The sequence below is a fragment of the Sitophilus oryzae genome, unplaced genomic scaffold (assembly GCF_002938485.1).
Source record: "Sitophilus oryzae breed Bouriz unplaced genomic scaffold, Soryzae_2.0 scaffold_1701_pilon_pilon, whole genome shotgun sequence".
Classification (NCBI taxonomy): Eukaryota; Metazoa; Arthropoda; class Insecta; order Coleoptera; family Curculionidae; genus Sitophilus; species Sitophilus oryzae.
The window spans coordinates 1,738,395-1,754,048 of NW_022146393.1; the positions used below are offsets into that span (position 1 = coordinate 1,738,395).

Sequence of the window (15,654 nt, forward strand, 5' to 3'; positions counted from 1 at the left end):
GACCGGTCGGTTTTAATTAAACTTCTCTCGTACCGTCGCTTCGAATGCCTCTCTTAATTATTCATAAGTTCTTTTGTAAACCTTACTGTTAACCATACCACATAAAAAATCTAAAATGCATATCGCGGTCAGTGATCAAGAAGGCCCATGCAATTGGTCCACCTCTTCCTATCCCTGAGTTTGCATAATTATGATATAAATAATTTTTAACATTTCTTTCATTATGGGGGGGGGTTATAATGAAAGTCATGTTGGAACCACACTATTGATGCGCGAGTATTTACACGCTTTGCTTCATTTGAAAAATTCATATTTACAATTTTTGTTTATTTTAATTTACAAAGTTTGAATGTGACAGGTTCACATTTCTGAGAGCAACGGCGATTGAACTTGTTTCCATGGCTAACTAAGTGAAATTGTTTAAAAATGATAAGAATTGGTTATAACTCAGTAATTTTTCGAAGAAAACATATTATAGCTTATATCGCTAAAAAGCTTAAAAAATTACGCTTTTTCTGAAGTTATGGCCAACTATGGTTTGCATTTAAAAAAAACATATGTTTGTATCATATATCAAAAATGACAGGCTTTAGAAAAAAGCGGAGGACACAATCTCGTTAAGGATGTGATTATCTACAACTTTTATCTGAAAACTTTTTGTCTAAAATAGCTTGTAATGGAATTAGGGACAATTTTTAAAATAGCCGAAATTTGTTTTTTTCCAAATATCTAGTAAGCCATGAACTTTTTCAAAAATCTGAAAGGCGCATATTTATGACCTCACAAAACTGCAATTCTTTCCCTATTTAACCGAATCTCTATCTCCAGTAGTTTCCGAGATACCCATAGATAACAACGTAGGAAACTCACCGTGTATAGTACTACAAGTAAGAGCCATCCATAGAAATCAAATTTATTATGAAAAAAACAATTTTCATTAAAATATCGACCTTATTTCATAAATTATTTGGAATATAGAAAAAAAAAACTTCTATACCCGTATCTCAAAAACAAATGATTTTAAATAAAAAAATAGGTACAATGTACAATTAAATTCATACGAACTCTTTTTAATTATTTTTATCTGCAGAATATGCTTCCGAAGTTTCCCCATACGATTTGGACCATCCGGTAGATATAATTGGCTCATAAAAAATAAATATGTAAAGTATAGTATAATCTATCATCATTCTCACTAAAATAAATTAAAATAATCTAACTATAATGTTCCTTAACAGTTCAGACTACTTTTGGATTGGAGTGTTTGGATCGAAAACTAAATACTCAGACCCAATGGACATCTACCCTAGCATCCCACAGGCAAAAATCTACGCTATCGAAAGATGCGTACAACTTATCTCAGATAGGAACTATCGGAAACAATAAATAGCCGTCTTATCTGAGAATCAAGTAGCGTTAAAAGCGATCAACTCAGTATCAATCAATTCGAAGTTGGTCAAAGGTTAATAATTAAGAATGCCTAGAAAAGCTGAACAAATTAGGCAAAAAACAGCCCTCCTGCTCTGGATGCGAACTCACCAACGAATAGCAGTAATGAGAAAGCAAATGATCTAGCTAGAAAAGGAGCAAACAGTCCACTAACTGGACCAAAACTGTTCTGCTTCCCAAGTAGAAATCAACTAAAAGCAGAAATCAGGAACTTGAAATCAGGAACTTGAATTCAGGAAACTCCATCCGTAACCTGGAATAGGAATCCTGCAACGGTCTAAGCCCGTGGTTACATTGGATGCGTGTCCGTGCGTTTTTTTTTTGTCGTACGTGCACGGACGTGCACGCAGCAAAAAACAAACAAATTTTGTCTACGCAGGCGGTTACATTGCATCGGAGTTTGCGCGTCCGTGCACGTGCGCCAATTTACGTTGGTCGGATGAAAATAAACTGATTTGTTTCTTAATACGTGCACGTCCAAGCGTTCAAATTCTTCTTTTCTGATTCCAATACATTCCCGAAAAATTTGAATATTTTTGAATACTAGGTTTAATTTTATTTGGGATATATTAATGTTGATGGAGACATCCTAAAATATTCAAAAAAATTGACCGGTTGCTGTTTTAATTCACAAAATGTTTAACATATTCATTTTCTTCTCCTCTTCTTGCATATATGTAAATCATTTACCCAACATTTTCTTCTTTTCATGAGCAGTTATTTTAACATTATATCCTCACACGGCATCAAAGTAGTGGCGCTTGTTTTGACAAACTCGACTCACAGGACCCATGAACGCGCATCTAATGTAACAACTAAAATAAAATAGTCGTACGAGTAAATTCCGTCAGAGCTCGTACGCATAAAAAAACGCACGGACCCGCGTCCAATGTAACCGCGGGCTAAGACATTCGAAGAAGTTTCTCAGGACTTACGACCGAGAAAAATCAAAGATTTCTTACTTAACTTAGATTGTTCTTACATAAATCAAGAAAAGTCAAAGATTTTTCTTGATTTAACTAAGTACAATCATCGGATCATCACGGGGTTTTTAACAGGATACTGCCTCCTCAATGAACACCTCAGTAGATTGAAGCTAAGAAAAAACGGCGAATGCAGATTCTGTGGGGAAAATGGGAAAACACCAGAACACCTCATCACTGAGTGCGCCGAGACGACAACCGTTCGTGCCATAAACTTTGACACGGCTGATGTCGGAGATGGAGAGCAGGCCTCTGTGGAGCTGTCTCAGATACTGATGGCCTTTGTCAAAGCCGTGAGACTGTATAATGAGTTATAACTCGTTATAACTCAAGAAAGGGGGACACAATAGATCTTTTAGGTCGCGGTGATTAACCCCCCTTCCCACTTATTCTAAATTCTATCCTGTATGAAAATTGATATTACAAAGCGAGACCTAGGGATAAAACAAAACAAAACAACTAATAAATCTGTCGTCCGTATGCAAAGACAGACAGACGGTGCCCACGACGCGACGGAGGAGCAATCTCAATAAAACGGTCTCCGCACAGTTACGTAAAACTTTTATGATATTGCTCTCGGCCCGCGCCTCAAAATATAACTACTAAATCGTTGCCGTTGCCCGATTACGACCGAACGATGCAAATTTAATCCGCAGAGTGTGTCCGTGGACCAGGCCAAATCTCATTCATCAGCGCGAATTGAGTACGGAATCGGGTATTATGTAAATTCGGGGCCGGTAGCACGGGCCCCCGCCTCCTAAGGGGCTCCGCTGCTGCTGCTGCTTCCTCCTCGCTGGCAATAAATTACGGGACGCCGACGCCACCGACGCCGCCGTTGGGAGTGAGACGACGCCTCCCGACGGTCAGCGGACACCGGTTCGCACTATGCTTGATTGGCTTTTGGGACGATTGTGAGACGATATCTGCTTCTTATATGCAGGGAAAAATACCGTACGATCGAAAAAAAATGCCGTCACGGTGGTCTTTGAAACGACAATCGAACTTCTGTCAAGTCAATTGCTCTATATGTCACTTATTATAAATTAACAAAACACTTTGCGAAGGATTACACTGCGACCTTTTCAGATCTATGGTGGTCCTCTTCTGATCCTTATAAAACATTCTCAATTCCTATCCTTTTCAAAAAGTCTAAAAATTTGGAGACTGAACCCACCATATATCTGTCAACGGTCTGTCGTTTCTTCTTCAGATTTACAGAACCTGCTCACAGATTCATCCGTCAATTCCGTTAGCTTTAGATGCCTATTTAGCTTACAATGCTCTGTTAGTACACACAGCTTTGACTGTATTTCTGCCTTTGCTTATCAGGTCTGCCGTGAATTTTGGCGAATGTTCTACTATGGATTTTTTCACTTGTCTCTGCCCTGGTGAATTGATTATGAAATTGTAAAAATTCTCCACCATTTTAGAGATTTGTTCTGTTGGCCACCCATCGTTTTGTGGCTATTCTTGTGACTGCTTTTGCAACGCCGCAGAAGGGTTCTGGGTTCTGGGCTTATGAATGGCATTGATGATCCTGGTTTGGTCATTTCATCTGCCTTTTCGTTACCCTTGTGACCCTTGCACAATGGTACGCAGGCTATCGTAACACTGCTACGCTCACCAAATGTATTTAAACCACACACAATATCCCATGCTGTAGGCTAGAAATTAGTGTGAAGATGGCCACTGAACGATGTGTTCTTTACTGTCTTATTATTTCTCCTACATTAAAGGCGGGCGGCCACTGCGAGCGAAACTAAACTAAGCCAATCGAAGATAAGATTTGTAAAAATCAGCTCGCATACTTTTAAATGCATCAGCGGCCACCTGAGCGAAACTAAACGAAAATATATGAACGAAGATTCAAATTGTAGTTTAGTTTCGCTCGTTTTAGTTTGTGACAGGTTCCAGCGAATTTTTCGCAGCGATATTAATTCTATGATAGCAGAGACACAATACGAAAGCGCAGCTAACTTAGCTGACTACTGAGCAAAAATCGTTCCCAGGCATGGAATCATTTTTGTTTATTTTAATTTACAAAGTTTGGAAGTGACAGTGTCACATTTCACTACGATTAATCTTGTTTCCATCCATGGCTAACTAAGTGAAATTGTTTAAAAATGATAAGAATTGGCTATAACTCTTGACAATTGACTAAAAAATTGCGCTTTTAACGAAGTCATGGTCAACTATGGTTTCCATTTAAAAACATATGTTTGTGTCATATGTCCAAAATGACACATTTTAGAAAAAATTGGAGGACACAAACTCATTAGGGGTGTGATTATCTACAACTTTCATCTGAAAACTGTTTGTCTAAAATATATTATAATGGAATTAGGGACAATTTTTAAAATAGCCAAAATTTGTTTTTTTTTTCAAGTATCTGAAAGGCGCATATTTATGACCCCACAAAACTGCAATTCTTTCCCCATTTAACCGACTCTCTATCTTCAGTAGTTTCCGAGATACCCATAGAGAACATCGTAGGAAACTCACCCTGTATATGTTCGTATTTATTTTTGATATTTGTAGGAATAATAAATGTTTGATGGCATAAATTCTCATTTTTTATGTTTTCTACGACGACTCATTAATAACGGTTTTCCGATAATCCGGATCTTCCTTCTTTTAATTAGTCCGGATTAAGAAGTCTCCACTGTACCTACATTAGTGAATCTGATATAATTTAGTGATTGATAATAACTTAATTTTTAAGTGGACCATTCTTCTCATTCTGACCACTGTTCTCATTCTTCTCTGTTTCTCTAAAGAAAAAAGACTAAAAAACACATTTTTCTTTCAATCTCCTTTAACATTACACTTAACTTCCACCGACAATTCTCCAACGTGATTATCGGTGCGTTTTAAGTGAATTTCAAACCTGGAAAGGGAATAAAAGCGACTATATGGAAAGATTCAGACCAAAAAGAGACAGAAAACCGAATAGAGATGCTTTCAGCACAAATGCAAGAGTGAATGAATGCTGTTTCTCCTGCTGCTCTGTCGCCGGCTTCATTCAATTATACCGAATCAAATAAAATCAGCCTGAAATTGAATCAAGGGAGATTGTCGTCACCCCGTTACGGAGTTCTTGTAGCATTAGCATCTAACCTTGCAATTCCAATTAAATAGGGGAAGATGTAACTGAATTAACCCTTTCTTAGTGTTCATTAAAAATTGAAGCCACTAGTAACACTAAATTGTCTTTTTTCTATATAAAACTTCAAAAATATTTCATAGCAGATAGGAGTAGTTCTAATTTTAATCTTCCCCATAAATAAAGCTAGAAAGATATTTTTAAATTATAGGAGATAGTGCCATCTAGTTACTAATAACTCAACTTATAACTATAGGCAACCAACAAAACATAAAATAATATAGTAATCTAGCTCCAAAAATAGATTCCTTTCTCTCGTATGTAAGTTTATCCATAGATCTCGCTACTGGTATCTGTCACAAATTATAACCTGAAAAAAGTTGTCCCCGAAATGTCAAGAAAATATCAATAAACAGAAATTTTATTAAAATACAAAAAACTCATTTTGATGATATGGGAAAAACTTCTAAAGTAGTGGTTTGCGGAATGAAAGGAGTGGGCAAAACAGCTATTTTAGAACAAGTTATTTATGGTCATATCTCTAACCAATCTGTAATTGCTTTCCATAATTTTTAAATAAGATATATTCAGGTAACTTCTTTTAGATATTACATCCAACAATAGAAGATATTTACGTTGCTAATATAGAATCAGACAAAGGAGTAAGAGAAAAAGTTAGGTTTTATGATACAGCAGGTATAGAAAATACTCAAACTTCCACCGCTCACGGTACAACAAGCCAGCAATTATTGAGGCATTATTTAGTCTTAGCTGATGGATATCTTTTGGTTTATGACACAGAAAAGATAAATTCGTTAGATATTCTTATGGCAATAAAGAAAGATATTGATAAAAACAAAGACAAGAAAGAGGTACGTCACTGTATCTATATTTTATATTTTTCTATATATTTGTGTATGGGTTTAAGGTCACAATTATTGTTATTGGAAACAGAACAAAAAGTTCTGATATTAGTGAGAGTGAAAGCGTGGTAAATAGAGCAACGGATTGGTGTAATCGAGAAAAACTGAGACACTTCACAGCTTCGGCTATGCAGAGGTCTAGTTTATATGAACCCTTTGTTTATCTTACAAGTAAACTGAATCCTCCTCCTAGTAAAAGTACTTTTACTCCTCTCTCCATGGGCAGGAAAGTTTTGAAGGAAGCTAATTAAAAACAACTAATTTAAGGTCACCCAGTAATAACTTATTTATGTAGATATTAATGCACCATATATAATATTCTTTTTATTTCATGACGGTTGTTATTTACACTTTATTTTTGTATCTTTGAAGATTTAAGAATAATATTTTCCAAAAAATGATTTTTATTTTTAAAACCATATAGATATTCATAATCATAAATTAAACCAAGTTCAATGTTTAAAGAAAATAAATTAATAAAACATCAATAATATTTTTCTTAGGTGTTATCGCGTATATAACGTTCACTTTGCAGTGAAAAAGAAATTTAATTATGTAGAAAGCACTGCTAAGGGGCAGATGCAATGTTTTTATTGTTGAACTGAATTAATCTATTGAGAGATATTTACTATTTTTCTTGTGTTTGTTCATTAGATTGACGAAATCGATTGTTTTTGAGTTGAATTCTTATAAGTGTAACATCAGTGTTGTGAAAGAAACTGTACAGAACCAAATTAAAGGTTTAGGATTTTTATGTAAGTAAATCATGTTGTAAATCTTTATTATATTTACCTTATTATAGTTATATGTACTTTATCTTTGTGCCCTTATCATTTTATTATAAAAGCAAAATGCATTAATAGTATATAAACAAAAGATAACTATATATCACAGATGCTTCCAAAAAAAAACATTAAATTACATATTACAATACATTTTCATTTTGGGTGTTATTCTAAATAATGTGCATTTAATTAAATAAATTAAAATTTATCATTTAAAGTTTAAAGGTATAAATATTTTTCTAATTATTCACAGATTAACAACAAAATGACTATATCAAGGATACTACGCAGGTAAGTTAATTAAAAGTTAATATTCTTTGGCTATCTGTGGAAAATCATAATCAAAAAACACGTTTCTTAAAATATTTTAATTCTCCAAATTAGTATGATCTATTTATGTTACTACTGATCTAAATTTATTCAAGTAACTAAAGTATTGTTATATTTATATAATTTTGTTACTAAGGGAATCTTATCAAAATATTTACAAACATTTATTTCTATTAAGAGAGTATTCGATATTTAAAAAATAATCAAACAAAATCAAAACTAAACGTTTATCTTTGAACTCTGTCGACATCAATTTTACGTCATAAGGAGATTCCAATGCTACAAACATAAAGCGAGAGAAGTGATCAGTGAGAAGTGTTACTTCTAAATTATTTTGGAGGAGGAACTATATAATGTCTCAGATCATATAATACATAGACATGCGTACTTGTTAGTAACCTGTAATTGACATAAAACAGGAATCGATTGCAATATTATTTGTATACCGGGTGCGTCTCAAAAGTGGCTCACCCCTATAACTTTTTTTATTTTTTGAGATAAAAAAAAACAAGATCTGGTGTGTTACTATATGACATAAATTAGGATTGACTGACGAATTGATTCAATTCTTTTCGGTCACTTCCTGTTTCACCGGAACTGACTACAACTTTTGATTTTTAAATGGCACTCTCGCTATTTTATTCGATAGAAAATGTCACTCTGAATAGATATTGAGTTGACATAATAGTTTATATGTCAACTTGACGTATTCGCTTAAAAACATTGGATTTTAAATGTCCAGCTTGAGTGCCATCGTTGTGTTAACAAAACTAATGTTTTACTCAAGGAGTCTTGAAAAAATAGATTTGATCGTTTAATGTTTTTAGTGTCTTGTCCTGGCCGGTTAAAAGATGCCCAAATCGTATTTCAATCATATCTCAATTTTTTCATATATGCATATTTGGAAAAAGCATTTTTTTACGAATAATGTGGTAGTAGGGGTAGAAGGCCGATTCTGCATCAGGAGCAGGAGCAGAGCGCACAGCGCATGCGCGTAAATCAGCTAGGAACATGTAAAATAGGCTAATAAACAAGAATAAACGGGTTTGAACTGCTTTGAACAGCTTTGAACAGCTTTTTAGCGTAAAACAACAGACCTGTTCAGTTTTTGTTCAAACCCGTTCAAAGCTGTTCAAAAGCGGTTCAAAGCGGTTCAAACCCGTTTATTCTTGTTTATTAGCCTATTTTACATGTTCCTAGCTGATTTACGCGCATGCGCTGTGCGCTCTGCTCCTGCTCCTGATGCAGAATCGGCCTTCTACCCCTACTTGTGGTACCACACACTTGGTATTTCGAGTCAAATTGTCATTATGAACCGGAGGTTACAATTTCAAATAAACCGCGATAAATAATATGCGAAACTGTCAAAAGTTGACATAGGGTAAACCATACTAGGGTAAACTTTCGTTTAGCTGAAATCAGTTAGAAAAAAAAATTGTCTTTAAAAAGGTACTGTGAACCACGGAAAACACAAATTTTCCTGCGGAAATAAGCTGTATCCATTTTCTGAGGGAATTTAATAGACTTTAGAATAGCTGAAATCAGTTATATAAAAAATAAATATATAAGGAAAATAAAAAATTTCCTGCGGAAATGCTTGACTTTCATTTTCCATTATTTGTTTTTTATTATATTATCGGGTCTTAATTATATTATAAGTCCTATGTTTATAGAACAATTTAAAAGAAAAAAAATCCTTGGATGAAGATGCAGCACTTTTGAACCAAAAAAATCATTTAAAAGTGTCTAAAATGCTAACCAATCTAATAATAAATCTAATATTTTTACAAAATCACAGTTAAATAACATAACACCCACAGCTTACACCCTCCACAAAGAAAAGCTAACCAAAGCAACCCAAATGCTAACCAATCTAATATTTTTGCAAAATCACAGTTAATTATTAAAATATAAAAGAAAACTGCATGATCCAATGATTTTTTGTTTTGAATCAGCCCTATTTACGTAAAGCTTTAATAAAAAAACAAGAACAAGTGCAATATTCCGAGGTACTTATAGGGTTTACAAGAACCTATATTATCTATTCTACAAGAATTGTTATTCCTCCGAAAGATGTTTTACCCCACCCAGTACCCCTATTCGCTCCCGGGTCCTGTAAGCAGGGTCGGAAAACTACGTGTTACTTATAAAAACTACATAAACTACATTACATGTAGTTTATGTAGAGGGTGTAGTTTATGTAACCTATGTATGTAACTTTCAAATATCAAAGGTTTGAGGTGAGGTTATAATAAGTTGAAGCTTTGGAAAACACAATGTATTTAAGAAAACAGAAGAAATATGGCTTTAAATATAATATTCACACATATTATTTAGACCCCTCATACAAAGCAAAATTATTCATAATATCAATGCATAGTTTATAAACGTAGTTTACGTCGTAATAGATTACGACGTCGTAATAGATTACGTAAATTACGTCTTAATTTAACTACTTCCGACCCTGCCCGTAAGCTTCTAAACTGAAAAATGTATGAAAAACAAAGTGCACAAAATGACTGACACATTTCCGCAAGAATTTTTTTTTGTATTTCTTTGCTCGTAAAGGCGCGTATAAAACAAATATAAGTTCATTTTTCATGTATCTGATTTCGGCTATTCTAAAGTCAAAGCATTTTTTTATGTAAAATAAAAATAAAAAATTTCCGCAGACACTTTTTTGTGTTTTTATGTTTAGAAAAATGTCTAAAACACACCCTGAAGATTATTTTTGATGTAACAGATTTCGGCTATACTAAAGTCCGAAAAATGAAAATGTCGCATTTCCGCAGGAACATTTTTGTATATTTGTACTCCTAACGCCTTCTAGAACGCATATATAAAGTCATCTTTTATATAACAGATTTCAGCTAAACGAAAGTTGAGCCTTGACATATGATAATGTCATCCTATACAGAGTGTCATTCTCGAATATCGAATAAAGTAAAAAATACCGAGGGTGCCATTTAAAAATCAAAAGTTGTAGTCATTTCCGGTGAAACAGGAAGTGACCAAAATCAACTGAATACGTCGATCAAAATCAATCTTAATTTATGTCCATACATCTACTAACGTACCAAATCTGTTTTTTTTTATCTGAAAAAAATAAAAAAGTTATAGGGGTAGCCACTTTCGAGAGGCACTTTAATAAGGTCTTAACATTTTAATATGATTGGAGTTATAAATGTGATCTTCTAACAATAATCCTATATATTAGCGTTATTTTGCTTCTAGGAGGTGTCTAGTTAGGAAATATTTATGGTTTATGTTATCAGCTGAGGCCTGATTTACACACCTCATTTCTTGTCCAATAAAACGCGCTGGTCAAAGTCTGTTTATGTCTCAACCTTAGGCATTTCGGTAGTGTTTAACTGTGGTTTAACTTTAATCTAATCTAATATTAGAAAGGTACACATTGTGTACTTTGGTCGATGATTTTTTTTCTGTAAATCTGGTTTTGGCGACTGTATGGTATTCTAAAAACTAAGCTGTAAAGATTACATATGTAGTTTACCTAGAATTTATTAATATTTACATAAATGATGAAATTTTAATTCATTAATAGTATCTGGCAAAGTTTCATATAAAAACTGTATTCGCTAATAGCAATACTTCGTCATTTTGTCGATTTACAGGGTGAGAGGATTAAATAAGTCCAAATGTGTTTCAGGGTGGTATATTTCGAGGAGCACACCTATAGTCTAGTTTTTTTTCATAAAAAAAATTTCAAAATCTTGCATTTTCTTTTAAATAATTTTCATGTATATTTTAGAAAACTTTTTAGAGCTGCTTGTTCACCGCAAATTTGCCCATGGTATAATTATATAGGGGTATAATTGTAAGTATAATGGTCGCGTTCATCAGGACAAGTTGATCAATGAGCGATGTGCCATCGATTGGTTGTCCTGCTGAACGCCCTTTTTAGCATCCCTTACACAAGGAACTCTCTTTCCTTGTCTCAGAAGCATCATAACAACTTAACCTAACCTTATGTTTTGATACAAAAATTCAAATCTATAGATTGTATATTTTGATTTTCGCACTTGTACTCTTCATGTACTTTTGTATATTAATTTGCTTTCAATGTCAACAATGAATCCTAACCAAGCAGCAGTGCTAATTGCTCAAGAAGACACTCTAGATGTAGGTCTAATAATAGGACGAGCGGTTGATCTTCTTCAGCCAGTAGATCAGCATCACCTCATAAATTTGATTATCAAAATCATAAGTAATGCATATTAAATTATTTTCACCCATTTTTAGCACAAATCGGGGGGATTAGTCAACCGAGAACAATAAACAAAATGGTTTGTTTTCGTTTTCCCAAACATTTTGTGACATTTGGCGTATGTGACGTTTAATCCATCATGCATCGGTAGTGTAGCGTATTTTAAATCTGATGGAAAAAATGGCGACTGATCCCAGAGCGCTCAGTATTGCTGCAGTAGCGCTACGTCCTGATGAACGCGACCAATTTATGATATTACCGTGATTACTAAAAGCGATGCAATCACAGAAAAAAATCGGGTGGCTCCGATTTTTTTCTTCAGGCTTAAGATTTTTTTTTAATTTCAACTTGAACAACTCGGTTATTTTGGACTTATTTGAAAACCGGGAAAGAGAAAATATGTTTCTTTTATTATATTATATATTTATATTATTTTAAATTATGCTAAAATATTTGCGCTTATTTAAGATGCATTCTGTATAGTGTGACTCAACAACTAACACGATCAAGAATTTATTTATTTATCTATCATCGTTCAAACCTGTTGTTTAATCAGAAAATGTATTGATCACAGTGTAGGTATTTTTCAAGAAATTTGGGTATCGCTATCGTAATATAATAGGTTCGTTCCAACCGAGAACCGATCCTGGGACGGTAATTTCTAGTCGCCCACTAAATATTAAAAGGGAAAAAATAGTAAACGTTTTAAAGCGTACAAAACAATTAACAAAAAAATATTCATAATTAAAAATGAAAAATACCCATTTTTGAGTTACTTCAGTTTTAAACACCCTGTATAGATACAGCAATAAAAATGTAATAAAACGACATGTGTGTATGTACCTAATATCGGTTCATACCGGATTTATTTACTTATTTACAAATAAAAAATTATACAAATGTCGCGGACTTGGTTCTGGCCGATAACCTGCTGCTAAAGGCGAGTGACTTTGGACTTAATGCAACATAATCTCTCAAGTAATTATATTCTCGGTTATATTACATGTAACTTCGAGAAAACTAAAATAAAGAAAAAAATTACGAAAAGGGGCAATTTTATTTTTTAGTAAGTACGCCCAATTAAAAAAGGAAAAACATAATTTAATAGATTAAAATAAAATAGAATTATATAGAAAATATTTATCATTTTAAGAAATGTCATACGATGAATTATAAAAAAAATATCATACGATGAATAAAAATGGCGTCTTGGTGAATCTTTTGAATGCAATCCATGATATCTCATGGATTTCATGTCAAGCCGACACCTATGTCATTCTTATAAAGTGATATAAAAAAATAATATTTAGATGACACATGCCAATCGCTTACACGCAAATCCTTTAATATTAACTAGGTATAATTCTTGTTTAAAGGATATCATTTATTTTTTGAAAAAAGATTTATATCTTTTTTCGAGAACATTTTTCTTTTTTCTACATTAAATATAAATTTTTGGTCAAATTTATATGTTATTTTTTGATAAAGACATACCTAGAGGTGGCCCACAGATATTTGAAACACAATTGTCATTAAATAAATAATACAGTTGGTGTTGGAACCTTTGGTCTATGGCGGCGTGAGGCCCTGTTCTGTACCTCTGTTGGGGCGTCGCAAAAAGTTTTTTAAGTTATTTATTTTTGTTATCCGTATTTAATTTTATGTCTGTGCGAATGTAGTAGCGTTGATTGAAAGAATTGGGAAGGTACGCAACCTAATGGACGAATTCGTGACAAGGCTGATTTAATTTCCCCTTACGTCTCAAGTGATGTACGGTGGAGACACCAATCGTTCTGCGGTCAACGGATAAAACACTTATTTTCTCTAATTCGGCTGGTGAAGGCATATCGAAGGCGGTGTGGATCTGAAAGCGACAGTGTTGCCATTTTAAAATTTGTAATATCTGTTATACGTTTGACGAAAATATCTTTGGATGAAAAATCCGTGTTTGTGTATTGAAAATGTATTCGTGTTAAACATAGACACAACATAGAATAAACAACAAAAATAAAAATTCTTTTATAGGTACTGAATATATGTTGTATGATCGAAAGAAGTCATTCTAAGTTGGCTTGGAAATGACGATTATTGACATTTACCATAATATTTTATGAAATAACAGCGATGTTCATTTTTAATCCAACTCTGACGCCCTTCTTTCTTTAATCATATAATATTATAATTAATTATTTAATGATAAAACAATCCGTATTATATTAACGTCCTGTACCGAAAATCCGTAAATCTACGTATTAATCAGTAGTTCTGGCAACACTGTCTCCGGCAATCACTCACTCTGCCGACTGAAAGCAGAACTACGGTACAGTATTCTTCATCTACGCAGTAAACGACAGCGCGCAGAGCTAGACTAAATCTCGAAATTCTCGGACAGGCTGACGGTAACGCCAGCTACATCTCGAACAGGTTGTGTGCCACGAAATCGTCCATAAGTTTGCGCATCTTCTTATTTCTTCAATCAACGGTAGTAGTATCTTAATTGTAGTATTGTATTGAATTTTTAATAAGAGTGGGTCCCCAGTGGTGGGACCCTCTACAGCGTGGGCCTATTTTCGCTCAGTTCTACAAACTTTTTAAAAGAAAAAAGTATTAAAATTCACAAATTTTAATATAGACTGTTATGTTCGAGGGTGATATCAGAGAAGAACAATCGTAGAGAAGCGACAAAACGAATCCCGCCTAAAAATTTGGAGTGGGAGGTAAACCGGCTAAATGTCATCTCAACGTGTTTTCGGAATCCAGCCAGCGTTGCCATTGTTAAGATAAAGTCCTGAAATCTTACTATTTTTTTAATTGTGTACATAATTATTCTTTTTGAATTAATTAATCTATATTTTATCCTTACCTTATAATAGTACTTAAAGAAAGAACTAATTTTCAGAACTAAATATTGTTAAAACTTAAAATAGATGCAGATTGTTAGCGTTTAATAAAAAATAATTAGAAAATTAAAACTATGTATTAGAAAATTAAATATTTTATCGCAAATATTAATATATTAGCGACGCTAATTTGAGTTGTGTTATCTTTAAATGTAATATGGTTTTTATGCAAAATATGGTTTTTTAATATACAGGGTGAGTCTTAAATAGTGCAAATATTTTCAGGACCGGTAGATCTCTATAAATTAAGCATATTTTCTCTTTACCGTTTTTCAAATAAGTCTAGAATAATCGAGATTCTTTGAAAATTAAAAAAAAATTGCTTACATTTTCAGAACCGCTGAATCTTTTCTGAGTTTTCTTTCTTGTAAATTTAATCTACCATCTATGTTCTCATAGTATAGCGAGATATGTTGTTTATGATCTTAGTTTTAATCATCTGCTGATGCACTGCAGAAGTAAAGTGTTTTGGTGTATTGTGGTAAATTAGTGTTTTATTTTGCTGTTGTAACACCCCGGTTCCAACCCTCAACTCTAAGTATGTTATTTACTTATTGGTTTGTTTTAACTCTTTGATAATAGTTGATAAATATTCGAAATTTTCTTAAAAAAACGCTTTCAAATATTAATTTCGAAACAAACAATATTATCAGATACGATTTGAAAATATCCCTCTAAAAGAATGATGCTCTATGAATTATGAATGAAGTAATTATGTAATATATGTTACAACTAAACCAATTATAAATTTTAATTAGAATAACTAATTATATTTTTATTCTTGTCAAAAATAATTGGGCCAGTTCAATTTAACTTTTTTTGTTTAAGTAGCGTGCTTGTATTTATATTAATAAATAATTATATTAATATATCTAATTTTATTGGAAATATATTTTTTTAACAATTAAAAAAAATAAAAACTAATAAAATTTATTGACTCAATGTAAAGCAAA

The 15,654-nt window shown here is 33.1% G+C and overlaps 2 protein-coding genes across 2 annotated transcripts in view; both read left to right on the forward strand.

Annotated features, from left to right (window-relative positions):
• The first annotated feature begins 5,906 nt into the window (after positions 1–5,906).
• Positions 5,907–6,859, forward strand: LOC115881208 (NF-kappa-B inhibitor-interacting Ras-like protein). Its single transcript, XM_030898619.1, has 3 exons — positions 5,907–6,087; positions 6,141–6,407; positions 6,464–6,859. Exons 1-3 carry the CDS (start codon positions 5,989–5,991, stop codon positions 6,707–6,709), a joined length of 612 nt encoding a protein of 203 aa, XP_030754479.1. The 5' UTR covers positions 5,907–5,988; the 3' UTR covers positions 6,710–6,859.
• Positions 6,860–7,031: 172 nt separating this feature from the next.
• LOC115881205 (phosphoenolpyruvate carboxykinase [GTP]-like) overlaps positions 7,032–15,654 on the forward strand; it is a 28,570-nt gene continuing 19,947 nt past the window's right edge. Inside the window, exons 1-2 of the mRNA XM_030898616.1 lie at positions 7,032–7,213; positions 7,497–7,534. Of these exons, the coding sequence (XP_030754476.1) occupies positions 7,509–7,534 (26 nt within the window). The 5' untranslated portion in view covers positions 7,032–7,213; positions 7,497–7,508. The remainder of the gene's footprint in view (positions 7,214–7,496; positions 7,535–15,654) is intronic.